At 34.9% G+C, this 12,500-nt stretch overlaps 1 protein-coding gene across 37 annotated transcripts in view; it reads right to left on the bottom strand.

Moving 5' to 3' along the window:
• The window catches only part of Syt1 (Synaptotagmin 1), a 165,946-nt gene that overhangs the window by 20,675 nt on the left and 132,771 nt on the right, over positions 1–12,500 (bottom strand). For all 37 annotated transcript variants that reach the window (XM_067082199.1, XM_067082487.1, XM_067082436.1 and 34 more), the window contains 4 exons: positions 9,495–9,631; positions 8,231–8,326; positions 5,447–5,548; positions 4,232–4,324 (listed from right to left, as the gene is read on the bottom strand). In XM_067082199.1, the coding sequence (XP_066938300.1) occupies positions 4,232–4,324; positions 5,447–5,548; positions 8,231–8,326; positions 9,495–9,631 (428 nt within the window). The remainder of the gene's footprint in view (positions 1–4,231; positions 4,325–5,446; positions 5,549–8,230; positions 8,327–9,494; positions 9,632–12,500) is intronic.

Raw genomic sequence — 12,500 nt, 5'->3', positions numbered from 1 at the left:
TTGCACAATCATTGCAGTAATCTAAACCAAAGTCATTATTATTATTATTATTATTATTATTATTATTATTATTATTATTATTATTATTATTATTATTATTATTATTATTATTATTATTACAGGTACTTAGCAGTTTCTTGGGTTCTTTCTAAATTATTAAAACATCACTCTGAATAATTTCGTAGACCATTATAAAGAGTAAACAAGTAAAATTGCTGCCGAAGTTTCTTCGGCGCTTTCGAAACTCTCAGCCACGGCCCATGAAACTCTCTGCCGCGGCCTATGAAACTTTCAGCCACGGCCCGATGGCGGTCTGTTGCTGGCACCTATAGGGTGGCAGACGCACGATCATGGCTGACTTTAACCTTAAATGAAATCAAAACTACTGAGGCTAGAGGGCTACAATTTGGTATGTTTGATGATTGGAGGGTGGATGATCAACATACCAATTTGCAGCCCTCTAGTCTCAGTAGTTTTTAAGATCTGAGGACGGACAGAAATATATTACAGAGAACTAAACTGCGACTTCATATTTTTCGGCAACAGAATCTTTCATTTCCCGGACACTTTGCTATACCTGCTGAGTCTCTACAGCTAAAATTTAATGACGACTGTAATTTAACAGATATTACAATAGTCGATTATGTCATTACGAACCTTCAATTAAAGAGGGAAATATACTTTGCAGGCTGCATTTTTAATTCAAAGACCGTCCCTTTAAAAGACTGACTGTTGTAAGAATGTTTATCCTATACTCAAAGAAGCGAATATAATGAAGCGAATATAATGTACAAACCCCAGAGCGATAATCATTGATATATATACAAGGTATCTTGTGGAGATCCCAGTAATGTCATTTGGTAGACGACTGTCAGAAATAATAGCTGTCATAAAAGTAACATGAAAAAGACACCATCTTCAGCCACAGTCGCGAAGGTAATAAGTCTGATAAGGATAATGCCAAATAGGCTCAGAAATCCAACGGCTGTTAAACTTTCGGAGGTGGAGAATTTTATGATTCATTAGTGCAAACGCCCTTTTCTGATTTTCAGTGTTTTTCATGTTCATTTTGTTCAAAATATTAAAGGGAAACTTTCGTTGCACTGACACCGAGCGAAATGATCTTTACTTCTTCAATGTCCTTTGCTGTTTTGAAATAAGTAGGTGATTATGCTCTTTTCCTCTTTTTAACTTAACATGTTAATTCACACAGCTTTTACTATGACTTGATTATATCGAAGAGTCAAACCGTATGTTGGACCGACAACCCTTTGGTAATGTTTTTAGTCGATTGATATTAGAATTGGTCTTTTTGCATAATCTTCTCCCAGATGTTGAAACATCGTGTCTTAAATTCGGCGTCATAACTCTGGTATGCAAAAACTGGACGAAATTCTATTTTCGGTGTACTGCCTGAGTTTTATGGAATTTTATAAAAATTCTGTCTGTCTGTCTATCTGTCGTAATGTATGAATGTATGTGTGTATGTATGTAAGTATGTGTACATGTTAATATCCCCTTTGGCACTGATCATAGATAGTACAAATACATCTAATCACAGTACAGATTATTAAATTTTTATAACTGAAACAGAATTACGGGAAGAATTGGCAGCTGAATAACATCACATATTGAAAGGCAGCGGAAAGGATTGACTTCAGAATCTTAATGTTCCTGAATCTGCTTCCCAGACAGAAATAAAAAGTAAAAGTTTCTCTCCGAAACTGATTCTGAAGATCTAAATCTGTTAAAAATCGCTTTCATAAATAAATGAAGATGCAGAAAAGCTCGTTCAAGCTGGGTATTTGATCTTTTCTTTTTATTGAGAAATGCAAAAAAAAAAAAAAAAAAAAAACATGCAAAGGCAACGGCAGTCATTAGAACCATTAAGGATGGGACTGAATGGAGAGAAAAAATAGGTTGATAGATTTCAGAGAATTATAGAAAGAATTATGAAAGAAGAACCAAGACAAAATTGCTAAAATTATATAATCCTCATAGTTTGGTTTGCATTTACGTTTTAATACATTTCATTAAAAGACTTGTCATTTACAAATCAAAGGATTTGCTAATAAGAATTCAATTTGACCTTTTTTTTTCTTATCTCACTTATCTATTTAACAAAAGTTATATGCACTGTGACACTAATGCACTTTAATGTCATTTTATAATGTAAATCATTGAACAATATAATCTATAGAAGCACAACTTATTTAAAGGTGGCAAGATTTAGAAATACGTGATCCTTCAAAGAGAGAAGAGTAAAAGTTGAAGTGTTATTCAGGTGAAAAGGACTGTCTTTTCAATGAGATTAGTTTTTATGATGTAGTTTTAATCAACTTTATGGTAGATTTGAATTTATGCTACTTTATCTAGTGTTACAGCTGTAAACTTTTAACAAAGCAGTTCAGTGTATTGTAGAGCTGAAAAGAAAATATATTTTAGGCTTTTTGAATGATATTAAATGCATCGTATTCTATATGGAATTTCATTTTTAATTATATATTCATACGCTTTATGGCAAACAAATGGCAAATTAGTTTTTTTAATTTTTTTTATAAAAAGTACCAGTGCAGTCTCTGGATCACCTGTTGCTAAATCCTGGTCAAAATATTAAGCTGACTGGTTCTATTTCTATTTCTAGCAGACCAGGGATTCATAAAAAAATTGCATGCTCTATTATAATATGATATGCAAAATACAAACGTGTTAACAGTTAGTCTTTGAAAGAACCTTAAGAAATCAGCATCCAAACAGAACAAAATATGATGGAAAGTAAATATTAATGATGTGACTCCCTCACACAAGTAATGAGGAAGGACAGTTAAAGAGAAATAACTGATAGGTTAGGTGGTTCTTTCAAACACCGAAAGGCTCCTTGCGTCTATAAAAATACATTCGACATATTTCATAGCCTAAACGTAGGCCTACGAGATGAGACACCCTACCTTGTGGTCTAACACAAAGGGAAATCAAAATATGTAAAGAGCAAGTTGGGTTCCACACAGCCTACTATTCTTCAGAGCCAAGTTGCATAAGAGTGCAGTTTGCAGAAATGGATTTCAATGCAGCAGAAACCGGATAAATATAGTAAAGTATCGCAACTCAGTACATACTTACTTATATAGCCATGTACTCTGGTCATAATTATATACGAGATACTTTGTGTGCCCATTGTACATGAACTATCATTGCAGGGTAAAAATACAAGGTAAAGAAAATACAAGAGCAAAGGTCAAAAGAAGATGAACAAAAGTAAGAGAGGAATGGTCATGCTAGTATCAGTAAGTGCTATTGGTAAATAGTAGAATATATCCTTTGCTAGCATATATTAGTCTTATGTTGCTGGTTAAGTACTCTCTTGGCTAATAAACCATGCTCTCAAAACTCTCCGAGAAAAAAAAATATACTCCGTTGCAAGTTACCTGTGGTTGCATGAAAATAAAGAGATAACTGTTAATAGCTTTCGTTTCAGACCGAACTAATGTCGAGGTCATGGTGTTTCCCCTATAAGCTTTCTCCTTCAAGAAAATTAAATTTATCACCTGTTAAGTGTTATCGCATTTCAAAGCAAAGTTAATTCCCAGCACGTTCTGTTATGATTCTTTTAATGTTGTAATTAGAATATTATTAAATTATTCTCTTAAAAGACAAAGAAAAAAGATATTAGCTAATAGTTAGTTCTTTCATCTTTTAAAACTTATTTTTAGCTTAAAAATAACCAGTTAATACTTGTAAAAATGTAGTTTTAGTCATTTTTTCTTATTTTACTAGAATCTTATATCTGAAACGATAGTAAGGCAAGGTGATATCGATTTCTATTTTTTCTAACCCAGTTCCGAACATTATGTCAAGTTACATTTTCCTCTCTGACTCTTACAAAATGTTATCAGCCAACAGTAAGAAGACACATAAACAAGAAAAAACTACTTTAAGACATGAAATAAATCATTAGTCGAAGAGTTAACACCAAACTGAAGTTTAGCAGCAAATCATTTAAAAGTCAAAAGACGGAAAAGTTTAATTTGAACATCAAACCGTCACAACACCTAAAGCTCAAGGTAGAAAATAACGTTCCATATGACACCAGGTTCATTTTGAGCACTTGACACATTATATCCACACATCCAAACACTAAAGGGGACGAAAAACAGACCAAAATTAAAAAACACCGACTAATAACCCCTTCCCCCTCCCTCGTTTTCGGATAAAAGGAACGAGAGGCAGTAACCTTAAATGTGAAGGTTTCCTCGAAGACTGGATTCAAGGTCTTCCTGTGGACTTTGGTCTCGAACTTTTTCTTCTTGTCTGGTAACAGGTACACCTGCGGGGATGAGAGAGATTAGCTGTTAGTGTAGATGAGAAGGGGGAAATTTAACCTAGAATATTGGAATGTTGCAGATTATTAAGGGGATTGAAGGGCCAGCCTCTGCAAGTAAGACAATGTGGAATTATGTTACGAATTCGGAAAGGAAACATTGCATCATTACATTACATATTGACGAAATGGAGGAAGAGAAACTTGTAGCTCTGGATGGGAGAAGAAAGATAAGGGAGAGAAAGGGACTCTTGTGTCAGTTAGGGAAAATGCCATTGTATGTGGAGAAGCCTAAAAGACAGTAATTGGGGAGGTGAAGTAAATTAAATTAGTACTGACAATTACTTTTAAGTCCCTTGCTTGTACCTTATTCTTATGAGATCTCTCTTTCTCACACTGCTGGGTGTCAGAGGTCTTTTGTTTCCTCTGCTATAAAACTGTGGAATAGTCTTCCTGGCAGTGGTAGTTATTTAGTGTTTATTTGCTTCATTTTTCATTATAATCATTTACTTTCCTATCCGCTTATCACTCTGCTTCACTATGCATTATTATTTACGGATGGTTACTCTCGTCTTTGTAAGCACGTATAGCAAGCAAATGCCCTCTTTGGCTTATGAAAATCTCCAACTTATCAAGTTATTCACATTTCATTGCGAGACAGGAGTGAATAGTCATGTAATGTGCATATAATGTTATTTCCGTTACGCTATGAATGTTCCGAAAGTCATGACGCTTAATTTTTTTTAAATAAAATGCACAAAGATAAATAAGCTAGTCAATATTTACTTGAATTTTATCGCTATTGAAGTGCAACCTGGCAAGCAATATTAATTTATTTTATTTGCGACCAAAGAACAACATTTGATCAATCCTGTTAAGAGATGTATTTGTCACTACGGATAACATTAAGAAAAGTCCAGAACTAACATCTGAGAACGTCGTTGCAAGGGTAGCTTGACTCATTTGTTAAGATATTTAAGCGTAGACTGGCATCATTCCTTGCTTGCAATAAAGGTAATTCCGGTAGCAAATTCAAATAGGGCTATTATTATACTAACAATAAGAAAAGACACCTCATTAAATTTCTTATATTTGTTTTATTTTGAATAAAATCAAAGGGCAACCCACCTTGACGTAAGGATCACTGGTACCGCCCATGTCGAGGGCAGGCAGTTCCTCGCACTGGATTACAGTGACACTTAAGCTGTTACTGTTGAAGTCGTACTCCAACTGTGGAAAAAAAGGGTGCAATTAGTAATCTATGTTTGACAGTTACATATTAAATATGTACTTGCATGAAACATGTATAAAAAACGAAGTACAATAGTTCAGGTAAATGTGCAGTGCATGCGTGTGTAGTTATATTTACAAAAATTGAGAGGTGTATATAACAGTTAAAGAGAAATAACTGATAGGTTAGGTGGTTTACCATATTTTATTCATGCGGTAATGTAATTTTCTGTATTTAGTGGAAAGAAGCCTTATACACAATAGTACATTCATATAACGAGATATACAAGACGAAATACATGATCGAATAGGTTCTGAGAGCGCTAGCATAATATGGTAGCTTTTGTTGCCTGGGCCTAGAGCTAAATGCAGCAGAAATGAAAATTATTGCCTTTCAGCACAGAAAAGTCCCATTGACCACATACTAAAAGCGTATGAAATTCCAGGTATTAAATTTATTTATCTATCAATCCATCTATATTTTACTATTTTTATGACATACCAGATTAGCCTATCCAGTATAGTAAGACCCATTGTTAACAAGCAGCAGGACTTTGTACGCTTCAGGGTGTGTGGTTATAAGAAATGTAAAATTACTTAAGCAATCCTAGTATGTGAACAGGATGAAACTTACCATCCGCCTTATTTTTTATGGATACATTAGGCACTTCATAGCATGGTAAGACCTTCAAGAGCTGCTACAAGTGATTTACACGATGAATGCAATGGGCACATTTTGAATAAATGAAGGGTTTTCCATATCTGTCAGAAGGTTTTTGGTACTTTATGTTGCTTCTTTCTAATGAGCACCATATTCTTTGGAAGCTTGAATTTCAAGTCAGTGACCCCATGGGCTTGTTCCATATGAATAGGGTTCATTTTCTAAATAATAATAACAATAATAATAATAATAATAATAATAATAATAATAATAGCAGTAGGGGGAAGACTCTCTGTTCTTAAAGAGAGCCAGGGTATCATACAAAGGCTTGATGGAAGTTGATGAATTATTTAACAAGGTATTTTTCGAAGAGATTGCTAAGTAAAGGATTCCGGTGCAGTCATAAAATAGAAGAAAATAATTAGTAAGAGGGTAGATTTAACTGGGCCATTACATGATAAAAGTTCTTTAGAACATCGTAACAGAAAAATAGCCAGTTTTGCAGAACCACAAAATCAGTCCAACTTTACCCAAAGAAGTTAAATAGAAATCAGCGTGCAGTTTCGCGACGTTTTGTGCTGGTCAGCAGGTTATCATGTGCAATGATCTCTCTGGGCAGATCTGTCAACCAACCTTGTTTTTAAGCAGCACTCACACAGTTTGGAGTAGAGACTTCACCAGAAAGCAAGGAATGATGGAACTTTTGAGATTTATCAAGATACTTTCAATGTCAATATATGCAGAAATAATACAGTAATAAAAGAGATAAATAATTCAGAAATAAGATAAGAGGAGGGTCAATCACTTGGCTTTATTTGCTGCTATTTCTTCTGGCAGTTGAGCAAAATTACAAATTCAGCAAGCATGCACGTTATAATCATAACTAGAAAAAAGAAAAAGGAACTTCTTGGCTGTTAACCGGCTAATACTCCTGTCGCTTCAGATCCCAGTCTCCAAAGCAGTGTTAGTGGATAGGCAACGAATGCTTTGGTAAGAAGATTGAGTGTAAATCTTGCACACACTGAAGGAGCAAGCATATCTATCCTCACAATCAAGAAGAGTGATCAGATAGTATAGCTTTTTGCTGCAGTGTCTTCACAAGAATCCAAATTAAACTTTTCATATTAAACGAAAACTCACCAGTTAGAAATACAATACTATTGCTGAAAGTGTAGATCTTCTTTTTGCAAACTTCATTGCATAAAAGCTCATTAAAAATATTTCTTTGACAAACTCAGCACACCAGCTTTTAACTCAGGCAACATATGAATGTACTTGGTTTGTAATTAGGAAAATTGGCAGTGGAGTGACAAAGCATTTGAGAACCTGTGGCTTAGAGAAAATTAATGGAGTCTCCAGATATCAAGTGGGGCCATTTTTAACAGCTTTCTTTGAGCACCCACTCTTCAGTGTTACCGTGGCTTCCTTTAAAATGAAGCAACACATGCTATGATATTGCCCTGATGTATATGGAAAAAATGTTAAAGAAGTGGTTGCTTTTGGTGCCTATGAGGAAGGGCCGTCAACCAAGAACTGCACATTCAAGTTGTGCAAAGAATGCAAAGAGCCTATGAGCAGTCTCACTGCAGGAATGACAAACAGCATAAACTAACCATCATGGTTCATCTTATAATGAGAGGGCCTTCAGAAGCATGGCAGCCCATGTTGATGGAGATGTTGATGAAAGATTGACTTCTAAGCCAGTTCAAGGCGTTCATGGGCTTACAAATAATATAAATGATACGTTGGAAAAGTAGCAGGTACCTTACCTTTACAAATTATAATCATTATACTGAAGTGAGAAAAATATGGTACCGCCAAATTCATTCAGTGATAGACCATACCATATGATTTTAGCAGCAAATGTATTACTTTCCATTACTGTAGCAAGAACCCTCACCTTTAAATTCCTCCAATAGCTTAGACCCATAAATTATTAAAATATGTAAATATTTTCACATGTGCAGTTGCTCGGAAGTGTTATTTATGGTTTATAGTTTGAAAATCGATGTTTTGCTTACCTTGAAATTTAAACGACCGAGCTTCTCTTCGCTCTTCTTACTTTCCCCCTCTTCGGCTATATCCTCTGCGTTTTCCGCCAGTTCTTCCATATCAGCCTGCAAATGAAGGGCAACTTTGATTATAAGACTTAAGGGTGTGTAGGACTTACGGTTGTTTTCTTTAAATGGTGAACATCTACTCGGCGTATCATTATGATATTGATTTCGCTATAGAAACCAGAGCTCGAACTTGTGTTAGAAAGGTCATGCTACATTAGACGCCTTCCTTTCTCTAACAACAATATAAATCCTGATTTTTTTTTTTTTTAGTTTCTGTCGTGAAAATCGCTCCTAAAGTCTTTACTTGGTAATCAGTTGTCAAATGGATTATGTGAAGTTTTACGTTTAATGCAGACAGAATATGAGTGATGAGTTGTGGATGAGCAAGAACACCCTCCTAAACACACACAGATATATATAAATATACATATATATAATATATACATATATATATATATATATATATATATATATATATATATATATATATATATATATATATATATATATATATATATATAAAACACTCTTCAACGATTGCGTGTGTCAGTTGTGTTGTATGCACATACAGATTTATGAATGTGAACACCAGTCCGTGCCCAAACTTTACACGATCACTTACATGTGTAATAAACATATACGTATTGAAAAATGTCCTCGTCTTTTGTACAGCAAATATAGCCTATCAAATTATGTATATGTTTCACTAGTCAAATAAGGTTCAGTAATGCTAAAAGTCATCCTTGTAACTTAGATAAATTACTTTTTAAAAATCTATAGATTTCACAGATATAACCTAGAACGCTTTTATAACTTAGAAGTAGGAAATGGAAGCAATTTCTGTGACGTGAATAAGCGACCCATCGATGATTACAAGAATATTTTCACTTTAATAAATTGAGTTGGCGTATGGTCAGCTGTCTAAATGACCCGTTGCATGAGTTTATAAGTGCTACTTACAAACACATGACTCGAGGTTAAAGTGCCGTATTGAAATCTAGGTTCTTAGTCTGACGGCTCCCTAGAACTGATAAAGCATATCGGAACAGAAGATAAGTCATTTAACTTAAAGTTTACTTGAGATAGTTTCGGGAAGTCAGAGGTTAAAGAGTAATAACTGACCAGTAGAATCCTACGTTCAGAATTGAAGCCCTCCCACGTCAGCTACGGGGATTGTAAAGAGAGAGAGAGAGAGAGAGAGAGCGAAGTTAAAAACCTCCCTCACCTTGTCTTTGTATGCAGATCCCAACAGCTGCACGGATTTCATGTCGCCTCCCTTTCCATCTTTTTTCTTGGTGCGTCGCTTCTTGAAGCATCGCCGAATGCAACATAGGCAGATGGCCAGAATAACGATGCCGATTCCTGAAAGCACAAGAATATGGTGAAAGATGCTCATTTTGTAAGAACACAACTGAATGGTTTGGGCGAAATATTTTCGCAGATTATTTTGACCTGAGAAGAGCTTTCATATGAATACATGCGTATGAATAGGTTGTTAATAAAAGAATTCAGAATCGGTGATGTCCTAATGACGTACAGAGTAAAACCAAAATATTTCTGCGTTATTGAAGATGATACTTTATTTGCCCACGCAAGACATTAAATTGCCGTGGTAAACCATATTGCCTAGAGCTGGTATTTTATGCTTTGAGAATACTGACATCTATTGGTTGAGCATGCAGTTATGTTCGTAATGGAGGGCCAACAAAGCTATATATATATATATATATATATATATATATATATATATATATATATATATATATATATATATATATATATACTATCATATATATATATATATATATATATATATATATATATATATAATATATATATATATATATATATATACATATATATATATATATATATATATATATATATATATATATAATGTACTGTGAAAGAAAATTGATGTAGGAAAATGTGGCTATTATAATAATTGTTTTAATGTCAGTTTAACTAACAACTGACTTACTGAAATGTAACCGGTGGAACCATTGCAATGGTAAATCCAACAAAACTCATGTTTTCCATTAAAAAAAATAGGCTTTAGTTGTCTTCACGCTTCCAGTTCAAATAAAGTTTCTTTTTTAATTCTCATATTTCGTGTTTTAATTGTGTTCTCTTGTAGCAACTGGGGGACGCCCACTGTAATTTGTTCCAGTCACGGGAACGCATCAGAGCCCCAGCCTAATTAAGACACTCAGGTAATTATTACCTGATAAGTGAGCTGTATTTTTAAGGTGGGTCTTATTGTTCGTTGAACAGTATTATTTTTCTTAATTTCATCGTCAATGAGAATTGTTTTGTTGTCTTCGGCTGGCTCTCTCTCTCTCTCTCTCTCTCTCTCTCTCTCTCTCTCTCTCTCTCGGTATGTTTTTCTCATAGAAGGTGAAGTATTCCAACAATGATTTCACTATCTTGAAGAGCATCTTTTTCATGGCTGATGAAAATGCTTATTTTTTTTTTTTTTCATTACCTACTTTTAACCTTGCCTTTTTTTCTCTCTCTTCTGGATCCTATATGATTTATGTCTTTCTCGCTCCCAAATTTTATTCTATGTTATTGCTCAAGTTTGGAAACAGAGCAAGAACTTTCAAGATGACAGACGCAGTGCTCTCTCTCTCTCTCTCTCTCTCTCTCTCTCTCTCTCTCTCTCTCTCTCTCTCTCTCTCTCTCGTCGTTAAAGGTGAAGGGATGAAGGCTTCAACTAAAGAACGACTCTCTGTTCACAGCTCGAGTTCCTTGGGGGATCATGGTCGAGGAATGAACTGGAACGTGTGAGTGTTGCTGTAATTTAGGGAATCCGCATGACTCCACACATGCAGTTGGATGTATTCTATTGCATGTGTGGAATCATGCGGATTCCTGGAGATATTAGTGTTCGAAGTATTGTCTCTGTCATTAATAGGCGAAGGAATTTATATGCATTTGTTTCCATTGTTTTCCACTTATTAAACAGTTTCAAGACCTTTCCTGTTACCTCTTTTTCTTCCCCCCACCCAGCTTTGTTCCCTCAAAACTCTCCCGATGAATTTTTTCCCATCCGTTTCTTGTAGATTATTGAATCTTCGAAATCCTGCTTAGAAATTTTTCTCGTCATAATGTAATATTATTTTGATGCGGTGTAACTGTATAATTCTCACGCTCGACTGTCTTATGTAAAATCTATCAGTGGAAAAACTACATGATCAAGTGATTAAGCGCACCTCTTCATTCGATCACTGAAGGAAACTGATATCCATTTTATTAAAACCACCTAGCATTCATTTTAATTTTATATACTTTTGATATAGAAAATTTCAATACATCATGTTTTTTGAAAATCTGTTTCCTGAATTCCTTCATTCATTTACGATTTTATTGCTATCATCTCTTCAATATTATTGTTGCCGTTATTATTGTTATTAATCACGTTGTTAAACTGTATCTCTGACATTAGAATAAATGTGAAAAATCACCTAGTTATTACAGTGAATATATCATTTTCGTACTTCGGCAAGTTTCGTGTGATCTGCGTCTCATATTTACTGTTATCGGTGACCGAATTTTTTTCTAAAATAAGAAATTTCTTGCTTCTCTTAGTCTAGTCTCACGTTTCGATGTCTTGCCAAACTGTTCACAAAGTAAATAACCCTCCTCGTTTTCTCTAAAACCTTCATCTTTCCAGCAAGCCGAAAGAAATTGCGTACCCAATAGCCTAGCGCGGAATGATGTCAATATTAACTGAGACTTTTCTCCAGGAAAGAGCTGCTAAGGAAATTTAATCTCTCTCTCTCTCTCTCTCTCTCTCTCTCTCTCTCTCTCTCTCTCTCTCTCTCTCTCTCTCTCTGTACAGTCAAATTCAAGTATTCGCCACTTGAATTTTGCGAACCTGTTTAGCAAACCCTGCTGGTCTCACACCCCGATGCGCTGTTAGGCATTATGGGTTCTTTACTGGCGTCTCTGAAGCCCCAGGTGCAATCTCTTTCATTCCTTTTACTATTCCTCCATTCATATCTTTCTTCCATTTTGCTTTCCACCATTTCCTAACAATTTCATAGTGCAACTGTGAGGTTTTCCTCCTGCTTCACCTTTAAAACCTTCTTCACTCTCGGTTTCCCTTTCAGCGCTGAATGACCTTATAAGTCCTAGTTCTCTGTCCTAGATTTTATATTTCAGTACCAACACACACTAGTGACTAGCCTAGTCACTACTCTGTGTTTAGGGTGACCTACACTCGTGA

The sequence above is a fragment of the Macrobrachium rosenbergii genome, chromosome 3 (assembly GCF_040412425.1).
Source record: "Macrobrachium rosenbergii isolate ZJJX-2024 chromosome 3, ASM4041242v1, whole genome shotgun sequence".
Taxonomy (NCBI): Eukaryota; Metazoa; Arthropoda; class Malacostraca; order Decapoda; family Palaemonidae; genus Macrobrachium; species Macrobrachium rosenbergii.
Note: the sequence above shows the minus strand (reverse complement) of the source record. Positions and strands in the feature narration are given on the sequence as shown.